This window comes from Petromyzon marinus, unplaced genomic scaffold, assembly GCF_048934315.1.
Source record: "Petromyzon marinus isolate PM22_M1 ecotype Great Lakes invasive population unplaced genomic scaffold, UKy_Petmar_22M1.pri1.0 PM_Scaffold_97, whole genome shotgun sequence".
In the NCBI taxonomy this organism is placed as follows: Eukaryota; Metazoa; Chordata; class Hyperoartia; order Petromyzontiformes; family Petromyzontidae; genus Petromyzon; species Petromyzon marinus.
In genome coordinates, this window is record NW_027423707.1 from 122,876 (window position 1) to 140,672 (window position 17,797).

Consider the following 17,797-nt stretch of genomic DNA (forward strand, 5'->3'; position numbering starts at 1 on the left):
ACAGAGACACACAGAGACACACACAGAGACACACACAGAGACACAGAGACACACAGAGACACAGAGACACACACACAGACATACAGAGACACACACAGAGACACACAGAGACACACAGAGACACACACAGAGACACAGAGACACACACAGAGACACACAGAGACACACACAGAGACACAGAGACACACACAGAGACACACAGAGACACAGAGACACACAGAGACACAGAGACACACAGAGACACACACAGAGACACAGAGACACACAGAGACACACAGAGACACACACACACAGACACACAGAGACACACGCAGAGACACACAGAGACACAGAGACACAGAGACACACACAGAGACACAGAGACACACAGAGACACACACAGAGACACACACAGAGACACACACAGAGACACAGAGACACACAGAGAGACACAGAGACACACACAGAGACACACACAGAGACAGAGACACACAAAGACACACAGAGACACACACAGAGACACAGAGACACACAGAGACACACACAGAGATACACACAGAGACAGAGACACACAAAGACACACAGAGACACACAGAGACAGAGACACACAAAGAGACACAGAGATAGACACAGAGACACACACAGAGACACACAGAGACAGAGACACAGAGAGTGAGTGTCTCTCTGAGTGAGTGAGTGTCTCTCTGAGTGAGTGACTGTCTCTCTGAGTGTCTCTCTGAGTGAGTGTCTCTCTAAGTGAGTGAGTGTCTCTCTGAATGAGTGAGTGTCGCTCTGAGTGAGTGAGTGAGTGTCTCTCTGAGTGAGTGAGTTTCTCTCTGAGTGAGTGAGTGTCTCTCTGAGTGTCTCTCTGAGTGTCTCTCTGAGTGAGTGTCTCTCTGAGTGAGTGAGTGTCTCTCTGAGTGAGTGAGTGTCTCTCTGAGTGTCTCTCTGAGTGTCTCTCTGAGTGAGTGTCTCTCTGAGTGAGTGAGTGTCTCTCTGAGTGAGTGAGTGTCTCTCTGAGTGTCTCTCTGAGTGAGTGAGTGTCTCTCTGAGTGAGTTTCTCTCTGAGTGAGTGAGTGTCTGAGTGAATGAGTGAGTGTCTCTCTGAGTGAGTGAGTGTCTCTCTGAGTGAGTGAGTGTCTCTCTGAGTGAGTGAGTGTCTCTCTGAGTGAGTGTCTCTCTGAGTGAGTGAGTGTCTCTCTGAGTGAGTGTCTCTCTGAGCGAGTGTCTCTCTGAGTGAGTGAGTGAGTGTCTCTCTGAGTGAGTGAGTGTCTCTCTGAGTGAGTGAGTGAGTGTCTCTCTGAGTGAGTGAGTGTCTCTCTGAGTGAGTAAGTGTCTGAGTGAGTGAGTAAGTGTCTGAGTGAGTGAGTGAGTGTCTGAGTGAGTGAGTGAGTGTCTGAGTGAGTGAGTGAGTGTCTGAGTGAGTGAGTGAGTGTCTGAGTGAGTGAGTGAGTAAGTGTCTGAGTGAGTGAGTGCGTGAGTGAGTGAGTGTCTGAGTGAGTGTCTCTCTGAGTGAGTGAGTGTCTCTCTGAGTGAGTGAGTGTCTCTCTGAGCGAATGAGTGTCTCTCTGAGTGTCTCTCTGAGTGAGTGAGAGTCTCTCTGAGTGAGTGAGTGTCTCTCTGAGCGAGTGAGTGTCTCTCTGAGTGTCTCTCTGAGTGAGTGAGAGTCTCTCTGAGTGAGTGAGTGTCTCTCTGAGTGAGTGAGTGTCTCTCTGAGTGAGTGTCTCTCTGAGTGAGTGAGTGTCTGAGTGAGTATCTCTCTGAGCGAGTGAGTGTCTCTCTGAGTGAGTGAGTGTCTCTCTGAGTGAGTGAGTGTCTCTCTGAGCGAGTGAGTGTCTCTCTGAGTGAGTGAGTGTCTCTCTGAGTGAGTGAGTGTCTCTCTGAACAAGTGAGTGTCTCTCTGAGTGAGTGAGTGTCTCTCTGAGCGAGTGAGTGTCTATCTGAGTGAATGAGTGAGTAAGTGTCTCTCTGAGTGAGTGAGTGTCTCTCTGAGTGAGTGAGTGTCTCTCTGAGTGAGTGAGTGTCTCTCTGAGTGAGTGAGTGTCTCTCTGAGTGAGTGAGTGTCTCTCTGAGTGAGTGAGTGTCTCTCTGAGTGTCTGAGTGTCTCTCTGAGTGAGTGAGTGTTTGAGTGAGTGAGTGTCTCTCTGAGTGAGTGAGTGTCTCTCTGACTGTCTCTCTGAGTGAGTGTCTCTCTGAGTGAGTGAGTGTCTGAGTGAGTGAGTGAGTGTCTGAGTGAGTGTCTGAGTGAGTGTCTCTCTGAGTGAGTGAGTGTCTGAGTGAGTGAGTGAGTGTCTGAGTGAGTGTCTCTCTGAGTGAGTGAGTGTCTCTCTGAGTGAGTGTCTGAGTGAGTGAGTGAGTGTCTGAGTGAGTGTCTGAGTGAGTGAGTGAGTGTCTGAGTGAGTGTCTGAGTGAGTGAGTGTCTGAGTGAGTGTCTGAGTGAGTGTCTGAGTGTCCTCACCGGTAAACATCCTCATTGGAAGAGTTCTCATTGAAGACGACATCAAATCGGAAGCTCTGATTCTCTATGACCTTGGTGAGGTCCACCTTGACACGAGCCTCATGGACAACCACAATGTCTCGAGACACCACAGAGACAACGTCTGTCTCCCGCTGGGACAACTCTACACTCAGACAGGGACACAGAGACAACACACAGAGAGACAACTCTACACACAGACAGGGAGACAACACAGAGAGACAACTCTACACACAGACAGGGAGCAAGAGACACACAGAGACAACTCTACACTCAGACAGAGAGACAGAGACAACGTCTGTCTCCCGCTGGGACAACTCTACACTCAGACAGGGACACAGAGACAACACACAGAGAGACAACTCTACACACAGACAGGGAGACAACACAGAGAGACAACTCTACACACAGACAGGGAGCAAGAGACACACACAGAGACAACTCTACACTCAGACAGAGACAACACAGAGAGACAACTCTACACTCAGACAGAGACAACACAGAGAGACAACTCTACACTCAGACAGAGAGACAGAGACAACGTCTGTCTCCCGCTGGGACAACTCTACACTCAGACAGAGAGACAGAGACAACACAGAGAGACAACTCTACACACAGACAGGGAGACAACACAGAGAGACAACTCTACACACAGACAGGGAGCAAGAGACACACACAGAGACAACTCTACACTCAGACAGAGAGACAGAGACAACGTCTGTCTCCCGCTGGGACAACTCTACACTCAGACAGGGACACAGAGACAACACAGAGAGACAACTCTACACTTAGACAGGGAGACAGAGACAACGTCTGTCTCCCGCTGGGACAACTCTACACTCAGACAGGGACACAGAGACAACACAGAGAGACAACTCTACACTCAGACAGGGAGACAGAGACAACACACAGAGACAACTCTACACTCAGACAGGGAGACAGAGGCACACACAGAGACAACTCTACACTCAGACAGAGAGACAGAGACAACGTCTGTCTCCCGCTGGGACAACTCTACACTCAGACAGAGAGACAGAGACAACACAGAGAGACAACTCTACACTCAGACAGGGAGACAGACACATACAGAGAGACAACTCTACACTGAGACAGGGAGACAGAGACACAGACAGAGAGACAACTCTACACTCAGACAGGGAGACAGAGACACTACACAGAGAGACAACTCTACACTCAGACAGGGAGACAGAGACACAGACAGAGAGACAACTCTACACTCAGACAGAGACAACACAGAGAGACAACTCTACACACAGACAGGGAGACAGAGACACACACAGAGAGACAACTCTACACTCAGACAGGGAGACAGAGACACTACAGAGAGACAACTCTACACTCAGACAGGGAGACAGAGACACAGACAGAGAGACAACTCTACACTCAGACAGGGAGACAGAGACAACACAGAGAGACAACTCTACACTCAGACAGGGAGACAGAGACACAGACAGAGAGACAACTCTACACTCAGACAGGGAGACAGAGACACACACAGAGAGACAACTCTACACTCAGACAGGGAGACAGAGACACAGACAGAGAGACAACTCTACACTCAGACAGGGAGACAGAGACACACACAGAGAGACAACTCTACACTCAGACAGGGAGACAGAGACACAGACAGAGAGACAACTCTACACTCAGACAGGGAGACAGAGACAACACACAGAGAGACAACTCTACACTCAGACAGGGACACAGAGACAACACAGAGAGACAACTCTACACTCAGACAGGGAGACAGAGACAACACAGAGAGACAACTCTACACTCAGACAGGGAGACAGAGACACACACAGAGAGACAACTCTACACTCAGACAGGGAGACAGAGACACAGACAGAGAGACAACTCTACACTCAGACAGGGAGACAGAGACACAGACAGAGAGACAACTCTACACTCAGACAGGGAGACAGAGACACTCACAGAGAGACAACTCTACACTCAGACAGGGAGACAGAGACACACACAGAGAGACAACTCTACACTCAGACAGGGAGACAGAGACACACACAGAGAGACAACTCTACACTCAGACAGGGAGACAGAGACACAGACAGAGAGACAACTCTACACTCAGACAGGGAGACAGAGACACACACAGAGAGACAACTCTAGACTCAGACAGGGAGACAGAGACACACACAGAGAGACAACTCTACACTCAGACAGGGAGACAGAGACACAGACAGAGAGACAACTCTACACTCAGACAGGGAGACAGAGACACAGACAGAGAGACAACTCTACACTCAGACAGGGAGACATAGACAACACAGAGAGACAACTCTACACTCAGACAGGGAGACAGAGACACAGACAGAGAGACAACTCTACACTAAGACAGGGACACAGAGACAACACAGAGAGACAACTCTACACTCAGACAGAGAGACAGAGACACAGACAGAGAGACAACTCTACACTCAGACAGGGAGACAGAGACAACACAGAGAGACAACTCTACACTCAGACAGGGAGACATAGACAACACAGAGAGACAACTCTACACTCAGACAGGGAGACAGAGACACAGACAGAGAGACAACTCTACACTCAGACAGGGAGACAGAGACACAGACAGAGAGACAACTCTACACTCAGAGAGAGAGACAGAGACACAGACAGAGAGACAACTCTACACTCAGACAGGGAGACAGAGACACAGACAGAGAGACAACTCTACACTCAGACAGGGAGACAGACACTACACAGAGAGACAACTCTACACTCAGACAGGGAGACAGAGACACAGACAGAGAGACAACTCTACACTCAGACAGGGAGACAGAGACACACACAGAGAGACAACTCTACACTCAGACAGGGAGACAACACAGAGAGACAACTCTACACTCAGACAGGGAGACAGAGACACAGACAGAGAGACAACTCTACACTCAGACAGGGAGACAGAGACACAGACAGAGAGACAACTCTACACTCAGACAGGGAGACAGAGACACAGACAGTGAGACAACTCTACACTCAGACAGGGAGACAGAGACACCCACAGAGAGACAACTCTACACTCAGACAGGGAGACAGAGACAACACAGAGAGACAACTCTACACTCAGACAGGGAGACAGAGACACACACAGAGAGACAACTCTACACTCAGACAGGGAGACAGAGACAACACAGAGAGACAACTCTACACTCAGACAGGGAGACAGAGACACAGACAGAGAGACAACTCTACACTCAGACAGGGAGACAGAGACACAGACAGAGAGACAACTCTACACTCAGACAGGGAGACAGAGACAACACAAAGAGACAACTTTACACTCAGACAGGGAGACAGAGACACAGACAGAGAGACAACTCTACACTCAGACAGGGAGACAGAGACACAGACAGAGAGACAACTCTACACTCAGACAGGGAGACAACACAGAGAGACAACTCTACACTCAGACAGGGAGACAGAGACACACACAGAGAGACAACTCTACACTCAGACAGGGAGACAGAGACACACACAGAGAGACAACTCTACACTCAGACAGGGAGACAGAGACACACACAGAGAGACAACTCTACACTCAGACAGGGACACAGAGACACTACAGAGAGACAACTCTACACTCAGACAGGGAGACAGAGACACACACAGAGAGACAACTCTACACTCAGACAGGGAGACAGAGACACACACAGAGAGACAACTCTACACTCAGACAGGGAGACAGAGACACAGACAGAGAGACAACTCTACACTCAGACAGGGAGACACAGACAGAGAGACAACTCTACACTCAGACAGGGAGACAGAGACAACACAGAGAGACAACTCTACACTCAGACAGGGAGACAGAGACACCCACAGAGAGACAACTCTACACTCAGACAGGGAGACAGAGACACCACAGAGAGACAACTCTACACTCAGACAGAGAGACAGAGACGCAGACAGAGAGACAACTCTACACTCAGACAGAGAGACAGAGACACTACAGAGAGACAACTCTACACTCAGACAGGGAGACAGAGACACAGACAGAGAGACAACTCTACACTCAGACAGGAAGACAGAGACAACACAGAGAGACAACTCTACACTCAGACAGGGAGACAGAGACACACACAGAGAGACAACTCTACACTCAGACAGGGAGACAGAGACAACACAGAGAGACAACTCTACACTCAGACAGGGAGACAACACAGAGAGACAACTCTACACTCAGACAGGGAGACAGAGACACAGACAGAGAGACAACTCTACACTCAGACAGGGAGACAGAGACACAGACAGAGAGACAACTCTACACTCAGACAGGGAGACAGAGACACAGACAGAGAGACAACTCTACACTCAGACAGGGAGACAGAGACAACACAGAGAGACAACTCTACACTCAGACAGGGAGACAGAGACACACACAGAGAGACAACTCTACACTCAGACAGGGAGACAGAGACACAGACAGAGAGACAACTCTACACTCAGACAGAGACAACACAGAGAGACAACTCTACACACAGACAGGGAGACAGAGACAACACAGAGAGACAACTCTACACTCAGACAGGGAGACAGAGACACAGACAGACAGACAACTCTACACTCAGACAGGGAGACAGAGACACAGACAGAGAGACAACTCTACACTCAGACAGGGAGACAGAGACACACACAGAGAGACAACTCTACACTCAGACAGAGAGACAGAGACACACACAGAGAGACAACTCTACACTCAGACAGGGAGACAGAGACAACACAGAGAGACAACTCTACACTCAGACAGGGAGACAGAGACAGAGAGACAACTCTACACTCAGACAGGGAGACAGAGACACACACAGAGAGACAACTCTACACTCAGACAGGGAGACAGAGACACAGACAGAGAGACAACTCTACACTCAGACAGGGAGACAGAGACACAGACAGAGAGACAACTCTACACTCAGACAGGGAGACAGAGACAACACAGAGAGACAACTCTACACTCAGACAGGGAGACAGAGACACAGACAGAGAGACAACTCTACACTCAGACAGGGACACAGAGACACACACAGAGAGACAACTCTACACTCAGACAGGGAAACAGAGACAACACAGAGAGACAACTCTACACTCAGACAGGGAGACAGAGACACACACAGAGAGACAACTCTACACTCAGACAGGGAGACAGAGCCACAGACAGAGAGACAACTCTACACTCAGACAGGGAGACAGAGACAGAGACAGAGAGACAACTCTACACTCAGACAGGGAGACAGAGACACAGACAGAGAGACAACTCTACACTCAGACAGGGAGACAGAGACACACACAGAGAGACAACTCTACACTCAGACAGGGAGACAAAGACAACACAGAGAGACAACTCTACACTCAGACAGAGACAACACAGAGAGACAACTCTACACTCAGACAGGGAGACAGAGACAACGTCTGTCTATAGCTGGGACAACTCTACACACAGACAGGGAGACTCTACACAGACAGGGAGACAGAGACACAGACAGAGAGACAACTCTACACTCAGACAGGGAGACAGAGACACAGACAGAGAGACAACTCTACACTCAGACAGGGAGACAGAGACACAGACAGAGAGACAACTCTACACTCAGACAGGGAGACAGAGACACACACAGAGAGACAACTCTACACTCAGACAGAGACAACACAGAGAGACAACTCTACACTCAGACAGGGAGACAGAGACACACACAGAGAGACAACTCTACACTCAGACAGGGACACAGAGACAACACAGAGAGACAACTCTACACTCAGACAGGGAGACAGAGACACCCACAGAGAGACAACTCTACACTCAGACAGGGAGACAGAGACACAGACAGAGAGACAACTCTACACTCAGACAGGGAGACAGAGACACAGACAGAGAGACAACTCTACACTCAGACAGGGAGACAGAGACACACACAGAGAGACAACTCTACACTCAGACAGGGAGACAGAGACACACACAGAGAGACAACTCTACACTCAGACAGGGAGACAGAGACACACACAGAGAGACAACTCTACACTCAGACAGAGAGACAGAGACACACACAGAGAGACAACTCTACACTCAGACAGGGAGACAGAGACACATACAGAGAGACAACTCTACACTCAGACAGGGAGACAGAGACACACAGAGAGACAACTCTACACTCAGACAGGGAGACAGAGACAACACAGAGAGACAACTCTACACTCAGACAGGGAGACACAGACAGAGAGACAACTCTACACTCAGACAGGGAGACAGAGACACTACAGAGAGACAACTCTACACTCAGACAGGGAGACAGAGACACAGACAGAGAGACAACTCTACACTCAGACAGGGAGACAGAGACACAGACAGAGAGACAACTCTACACTCAGACAGGGAGACAGAGACACACACAGAGAGACAACTCTACACTCAGACAGGGAGACAGAGACACACTACAGAGAGACAACTCTACACTCAGACAGGGAGACAGAGACACACACAGAGAGACAACTCTACACTCAGACAGAGAGACAGAGACACAGACAGAGAGACAACTCTACACTCAGACAGGGAGACAGAGACACACACAGAGAGACAACTCTACACTCAGACAGGGAGACAGAGACACACACAGAGAGACAACTCTACACTCAGACAGGAAGACAGAGACACAGACAGAGAGACAACTCTACACTCAGACAGGGAGACAGAGACACAGACAGAGAGACAACTCTACACTCAGACAGGGAGACAGAGACACAGACAGAGAGACAACTCTACACTCAGACAGGGAGACAGAGACAACACAGAGAGACAACTCTACACTCAGACAGGGAGACAGAGACACTACAGAGAGACAACTCTACACTCAGACAGGGAGACAGAGACACACACAGAGAGACAATTCTACACTCAGACAGGGAGACAGAGACACACACAGAGAGAGACAACTCTACACTCAGACAGGGAGACAACACAGAGAGACAACTCTACACTCAGACAGTGAGACAGAGACACACACAGAGAGACAACTCTACACTCAGACAGGGAGACAGACACACACAGAGAGACAACTCTACACTCAGACAGGGAGACAGAGACACTACAGAGAGACAACTCTACACTCAGACAGGGAGACAGAGACACACACAGAGAGACAACTCTACACTCAGACAGGGAGACAGAGACACACACAGAGAGACAACTCTACACTCAGACAGGGAGACAGAGACACACACAGAGAGACAACTCTACACTCAGACAGGGAGACAGAGACACTACAGAGAGACAACTCTACACTCAGACAGGGAGACAGAGACACACACAGAGAGACAACTCTACACTCAGACAGGGAGACAGAGACACAGACAGAGAGACAACTCTACACTCAGACAGGGAGACAGAGACACAGACAGAGAGACAACTCTACACTCAGACAGGGAGACAACACAGAGAGACAACTCTACACTCAGACAGGGAGACAGAGACACACACAGAGAGACAACTCTACACTCAGACAGGGAGACAACACAGAGAGACAACTCTACACTCAGACAGAGAGACAGAGACACAGACAGAGAGACAACTCTACACTCAGACAGGGAGACAGAGACAACACAGAGAGACAACTCTACACTCAGACAGGGAGACAGAGACACAGACAGAGAGACAACTCTACACTCAGACAGGGAGACAGAGACACACACAGAGAGACAACTCTACACTCAGACAGGGAGACAGAGACACAGACAGAGAGACAACTCTACACTCAGACAGGGAGACAACACAGAGAGACAACTCTACACTCAGACAGGGAGACAGAGACACACACAGAGAGACAACTCTACACTCAGACAGGGAGACAGAGACACAGACAGAGAGACAACTCTACACTCAGACAGGGAGACAGAGACACACACAGAGAGACAACTCTACACTCAGACAGGGAGACAGAGACACAGAGAGACAACTCTACACTCAGACAGGGAGACAGAGACACAGACAGAGAGACAACTCTACACACAGACAGGGAGACAGAGACAACACAGAGAGACAACTCTACACTCAGACAGGGAGACAGAGACACAGACAGAGAGACAACTCTACACTCAGACAGGGAGACAGAGACACAGACAGAGAGACAACTCTACACTCAGACAGGGAGACAGAGACACAGACAGAGAGACAACTCTACACTCAGACAGGGAGACAGAGACACACACAGAGAGACAACTCTACACTCAGACAGGGAGACAGAGACACAGACAGAGAGACAACTCTACACTCAGACAGCGAGACAGAGACACCCACAGAGAGACAACTCTACACTCAGACAGAGACAACACAGAGAGACAACTCTACACTCAGACAGGGAGACAGAGACACACACAGAGAGACAACTCTACACTCAGACAGGGAGACAGAGACACAGACAGAGAGACAACTCTACACACAGACAAGGAGACAGACACACACAGAGAGACAACTCTACACTCAGACAGGGAGACAGAGACACAGACAGAGAGACAACTCTACACTCAGACAGAGACAACACAGAGAGACAACTCTACACTCAGACAGGGAGACAGAGACACAGACAGAGAGACAACTCTACACTCAGACAGGGAGACAGAGACACAGACAGAGAGACAACTCTACACTTAGACAGGAAGACAGAGACAACACAGACAGACAACTCTACACTCAGACAGGGAGACAGAGACAAACACAGAGAGACAACTCTACACTCAGACAGAGACAACACAGAGAGACAACTCTACACTCAGACAGGGAGACAGAGACACAGACAGAGAGACAACTCTACACTCAGACAGGGAGACAGAGACACAGACAGAGAGACAACTCTACACTCAGACAGGGAGACAACACAGAGAGACAACTCTACATTCAGACAGGGAGACAGAGACACACACAGAGACAACTCTACACTCAGACAGGGAGACAGAGACACTACAGAGAGACAACTCTACACTCAGACAGGGAGACAGAGACACTACAGAGAGACAACTCTACACTCAGACAGGGAGACAGAGACACAGACAGAGAGACAACTCTACACTCAGACAGGGAGACAGAGACACAGACAGAGAGACAACTCTACACTCAGACAGGGAGACAGAGACAACACAGAGAGACAACTCTACACTCAGACAGGCAGACAGAGACAACACAGAGAGACAACTCTACACTCAGACAGGGAGACAGAGACACAGACAGAGAGACAACTCTACACTCAGACAGGGAGACAGAGACACTCACAGAGAGACAACTCTACACTCAGACAGGGAGACAGAGACACAGACAGAGAGACAACTCTACACTCAGACAGGGAGACAGAGACAACACAGAGAGACAACTCTACACTCAGACAGGCAGACAGAGACAACACAGAGAGACAACTCTACACTCAGACAGGGAGACAGAGACACACACAGAGAGACAACTCTACACTCAGACAGGCAGACAGAGACACCATCACCATCACCACCACCACCATCACCACCATCACCACCACCATCACCACCACCATCACCACCACCACCATCACCACCACCACCATCACCACCACCATCTCTCACCCTTCTTGTTTAAAGGCCTCTTGCGAACACAAACACAGATTCTGTGATCCTCCACCTGAAACACCAAATTCATCATTCCGTGGTTAATCCACTGCTGGATGAAGATCTCACCCATCCTCCCATTCCTCCCATCACTCCCTGTGTACCAGGCGAGGTGGTCAACATCTCCTGTAGAACAGGCGAGGTAGTCAACATCTCCTGTACACCAGGCGAGGTAGTCAACATCTCCTGTGTACCAGGCGAGGTAGTCAACATCTCCTGTACACCAGGCGAGGTAGTCAACATCTCCTGTGTACCAGGCGAGGTGGTCAACATCTCCTGTAGACCAGGCGAGGTAGTCAACATCTCCTGTAGACCAGGCGAGGTAGTCAACATCTCCTGTACACCAGGCGAGGTAGTCAACATCTCCTGTACACCAGGCGAGGTAGTCAACATCTCCTGTAGACCAGGCGAGGTAGTCAACATCTCCTGTAGACCAGGCGAGGTAGTCAACATCTCCTGTAGACCAGGCGAGGTAGTCAACATCTCCTGTGTACCAGGCGAGGTAGTCAACATCTCCTGTGTACCAGGCGAGGTAGTCAACATCTCCTGTGTACCAGGCGAGGTAGTCAACATCTCCTGTACACCAGGCGAGGTAGTCAACATCTCCTGTAGACCAGGCGAGGTAGTCAACATCTCCTGTGTACCAGGCGAGGTAGTCAACATCTCCTGTAGGCCAGGAGAGGTAGTCAACATCTCCTGTGTACCAGGCGAGGTAGTCAACATCTCCTGTAGACCAGGCGAGGTAGTCAACATCTCCTGTACACCAGGCGAGGTAGTCAACATCTCCTGTACACCAGGCGAGGTAGTCAACATCTCCTGTGTACCAGGCGAGGTAGTCAACATCTCCTGTACACCAGGCGAGGTAGTCAACATCTCCTGTACACCAGGCGAGGTAGTCAACATCTCCTGTACACCAGGCGAGGTAGTCAACATCTCCTGTACACCAGGCGAGGTAGTCAACATCTCCTGTACACCAGGCGAGGTAGTCAACATCTCCTGTGTACCAGGCGAGGTAGTCAACATCTCCTGTACACCAGGCGAGGTAGTCAACATCTCCTGTACACCAGGCGAGGTGGTCAACATCTCCTGTACACCAGGCGAGGTAGTCAACATCTCCTGTGTACCAGGCGAGGTAGTCAACATCTCCTGTAGACCAGGCGAGGTAGTCAACATCTCCTGTACACCAGGAGAGGTAGTCAACATCTCATGTACACCAGGCGAGGTAGTCAACATCTCCTGTAGACCAGGCGAGGTAGTCAACATCTCCTGTACACCAGGCGAGGTAGTCAACATCTCCTGTAGACCAAGCGAGGTAGTCAACATCTCCTGTAGACCAGGCGAGGTAGTCAACATCTCCTGTACACCAGGCGAGGTAGTCAACATCTGTAGACCAGGCGAGGTAGTCAACATCTCCTGTGTACCAGGCGAGGTAGTCAACATCTCCTGTAGACCAGGCGAGGTAGTCAACATCTCCTGTGTACCAGGAGAGGTAGTCAACATCTCCTGTACACCAGGCGAGGTAGTCAACATCTCCTGTAGACCAGGCGAGGTAGTCAACATCTCCTCTGTACCAGGCGAGGTAGTCAACATCTCCTGTGTACCAGGCGAGGTAGTCAACATCTCCTGTACACCAGGCGAGGTAGTCAACATCTCCTGTAGAACAGGCGAGGTAGTCAACATCTCCTGTAGACCAGGCGAGGTAGTCAACATCTCCTGTAGACCAGGCGAGGTAGTCAACATCTCCTGTAGACCAGGCGAGGTAGTCAACATCTCCTCTAGACCAGGCGAGGTAGTCAACATCTCCTGTAGACCAGGCGAGGTAGTCAACATCTCCTGTAGACCAGGCGAGGTAGTCAACATCTCCTGTAGGCCAGGCGAGGTAGTTAACATCTCCTGTGTACCAGGCGAGGTAGTCAACATCTCCTGTAGGCCAGGCGAGGTAGTCAACATCTCCTGTGTACCAGGCGAGGTAGTCAACATCTCCTGTGTACCAGGCGAGGTAGTCAACATCTCCTGTACACCAGGCGAGGTAGTCAACATCTCCTGTAGAACAGGCGAGGTAGTCAACATCTCCTGTAGACCAGGCGAGGTAGTCAACATCTCCTGTAGGCCAGGCGAGGTAGTCAACATCTCCTGTGTACCAGGCGAGGTAGTTAACATCTCCTGTGTACCAGGCGAGGTAGTCAACATCTCCTGTACACCAGGCGAGGTAGTCAACATCTCCTGTGTACCAGGCGAGGTAGTCAACATTTCCTGTGTACCAGGCGAGGTAGTCAACATCTCCTGTGTACCAGGCGAGGTAGTCAACATCTCCTGTAGACCAGGCGAGGTAGTCAACATCTCCTGTAGACCAGGCGAGGTAGTCAACATCTCCTGTGTACCAGGCGAGGTAGTCAACATCTCCTGTAGACCAGGCAAGGTAGTCAACATCTCCTGTAGACCAGGCGAGGTAGTCAACATCTCCTGTGTACCAGGCGAGGTAGTCAACATCTCCTGTGTACCAGGCGAGGTAGTCAACATCTCCTGTGTACCAGGCGAGGTAGTCAACATCTCCTGTAGACCAGGCGAGGTAGTCAACATCTCCTGTACACCAGGCGAGGTAGTCAACATCTCCTGTAGACCAGGCGAGGTAGTCAACATCTCCTGTGTACCAGGCGAGGTAGTCAACATCTCCTGTACACCAGGCGAGGTAGTCAACATCTCCTGTGTACCAGGCGAGGTAGTCAACATCTCCTGTAGACCAGGCGAGGTAGTCAACATCTCCTGTGTACCAGGCGAGGTAGTCAACATCTCCAGTACACCAGGCGAGGTAGTCAACATCTCCTGTGTACCAGGCGAGGTAGTCAACATCTCCTGTACACCAGGCGAGGTAGTCAACATCTCCTGTGTACCAGGCGAGGTAGTCAACATCTCCTGTACACCAGGCGAGGTAGTCAACATCTCCTGTGTACCAGGCGAGGTAGTCAACATCTCCTGTGTACCAGGCGAGGTAGTCAACATCTCCTGTAGGCCAAGAGAGGTAGTCAACATCTCCTGTGTACCAGGCGAGGTAGTCAACATCTCCTGTAGACCGGGCGAGGTAGTCAACATCTCCTGTGTACCAGGCGAGGTAGTCAACATCTCCTGTGTACCAGGCGAGGTAGTCAACATCTCCTGTACACCAGGCGAGGTAGTCAACATCTCCTGTACACCAGGCGAGGTAGTCAACATCTCCTGTAGACCAGGCGAGGTAGTCAACATCTCCTGTGTACCAGGCGAGGTAGTCAACATCTCCTGTGTACCAGGCGAGGTAGTCAACATCTCCTGTAGACCTGGCGAGGTAGTCAACATCTCCTGTGTACCAGGTGAGGTAGTCAACATCTCCTGTGTACCAGGCGAGGTAGTCAACATCTCCTGTAGACCTGGCGAGGTAGTCAACATCTCCTGTGTACCAGGTGAGGTAGTCAACATCTCCTGTGTACCAGGCGAGGTAGTCAACATCTCCTGTAGACCAGGCGAGGTAGTCAACATCTCCTGTGTACCAGGCGAGGTAGTCAACATCTCCTGTAGACCAGGCGAGGTAGTCAACATCCCCTGTGTACCAGGCGAGGTAGTCAACATCTCCTGTGTACCAGGCGAGGTAGTCAACATCTCCTGTGTACCAGGCGAGGTAGTCAACATCTCCTGTAGACCAGGCGAGGTAGTCAACATCTCCTGTGTACCAGGCGAGGTAGTCAACATCTCCTGTGTACCAGGCGAGGTAGTCAACATCTCCTGTGTACCAGGCGAGGTAGTCAACATCTCCTGTGTACCAGGCGAGGTAGTCAACATCTCCTGTGTACCAGGCGAGGTAGTCAACATCTCCTGTAGACCAGGCGAGGTAGTCAACATCTCCTGTGTACCAAGCGAGGTAGTCAACATCTCCTGTGTACCAGGCGAGGTCGTCAACATCTCCTGTAGACCAGGCGAGGTAGTCAACATCTCCTGTAGACCAGGCGAGGTAGTCAACATCTCCTGTGTACCAGTCGAGGTAGTCAACATCTCCTGTAGACCAGGCGAGGTAGTCAACATCTCCTGTGTACCAGGCGAGGTAGACAACATCTCCTGTGTACCAGGCGAGGTAGTCAACATCTCCTGTGTACCAGGCGAGGTAGTCAACATCTCCTGTACACCAGGCGAGGTAGTCAACATCTCCTGTGTACCAGGCGAGGTAGTCAACATCTCCTGTAGACCAGGCGAGGTAGTCAACATCTCCTGTAGACCAGGCTAGGTAGTCAACATCTCCTGTAGACCAGGCGAGGTAGTCAACATCTCCTGTAGACCAGGCGAGGTAGTCAACATCTCCTGTGTACCAGGCGAGGTAGTCAACATCTCCTGTACACCAGGCGAGGTGGTCAACATCTCCTGTAGACCAGGCGAGGTAGTTAACATCTCCTGTAGACCAGGCGAGGTAGTCAACATCTCCTGTGTACCAGGCGAGGTAGTCAACATCTCCTGTGTACCAGGCGAGGTAGTCAACATCTCCTGTACACCAGGCGAGGTGGTCAACATCTCCTGTATACCAGGCGAGGTAGTCAACATCTCATGTAGACCAGGCGAGGTAGTCAACATCTCCTGTGTACCAGGCGAGGTAGTCAACATCTCCTGTGTACCAGGCGAGGTAGTCAACATCTCCTGTGTACCAGGCGAGGTAGTCAACATCTCCTGTGTACCAGGCGAGGTAGTCAACATCTCCTGTAGACCAGGCGAGGTAGTAAACATCTCCTGTGTACCAGGCGAGGTAGTCAACACCTCCTGTACACCAGGCGAGGTAGTCAACATCTCCTGTGTACCAGGCGAGGTAGTAAACATCTCCTGTGTACCAGGCGAGGTAGTCAACATCTCCTGTAGACCAGGCGAGGTAGTCAACATCTCCTGTTTACCAGGCAAGGTAGTCAACATCTCCTGTGTACCAGGCGAGGTAGTCAACATCTCCTGTGTACCAGGCGAGGTAGTCAACATCTCCTGTAGACCAGGCGAGGTAGTCAACATCTCATGTAGACCAGGCGAGGTAGTCGACATCTCCTGTGTACCAGGCGAGGTAGTCAACATCTCCTGTACACCAGGCGAGGTAGTCAACATCTCCTGTGTACCAGGCGAGGTAGTCAACATCTCCTGTACACCAGGCGAGGTAGTCAACATCTCCTGTGTACCAGGCGAGGTAGAAAACATCTCCTGTGTACCAGGCGAGGTAGTCAACATCTCCTGTAGACCAGGCGAGGTAGTCAACATCTCCTGTGTACCAGGCGAGGTAGTCAACATCTCCTGTGTACCAGGCGAGGTAGTCAACATCTCCTGTGTACCAGGCGAGGTAGTCAACATCTCCTGTAGACCAGGCGAGGTAGTCAACATCTCATGTAGACCAGGCGAGGTAGTCAACATCTCCTGTGTACCAGGCGAGGTAGTCAACATCTCCTGTACACCAGGCGAGGTAGTCAACATCTCCTGTAGACCAGGCGAGGTAGTCAACATCTCATGTAGACCAGGCGAGGTAGTCAACATCTCCTGTGTACCAGGCGAGGTAGTCAACATCTCCTGTACACCAGGCGAGGTGGTCAACATCTCCTGTGTACCAGGCGAGGTAGTCAACATCTCCTGTGTACCAGGCGAGGTAGTCAACATCTCCTGTGTACCAGGCGAGGTAGTCAACATCTCCTGTGTACCAGGCGA

The 17,797-nt window shown here is 50.6% G+C and overlaps 1 protein-coding gene across 1 annotated transcript in view; it reads right to left on the reverse strand.

Moving 5' to 3' along the window:
* Nucleotides 1–17,797, reverse strand: part of LOC142923966 (kinesin-like protein KIF2A) — an 81,151-nt gene that overhangs the window by 57,253 nt on the left and 6,101 nt on the right. Inside the window, 2 exon segments of the mRNA XM_076064998.1 lie at nucleotides 2,438–2,600; nucleotides 12,068–12,122. Coding sequence (XP_075921113.1) covers nucleotides 2,438–2,600; nucleotides 12,068–12,122 — 218 coding nt within the window.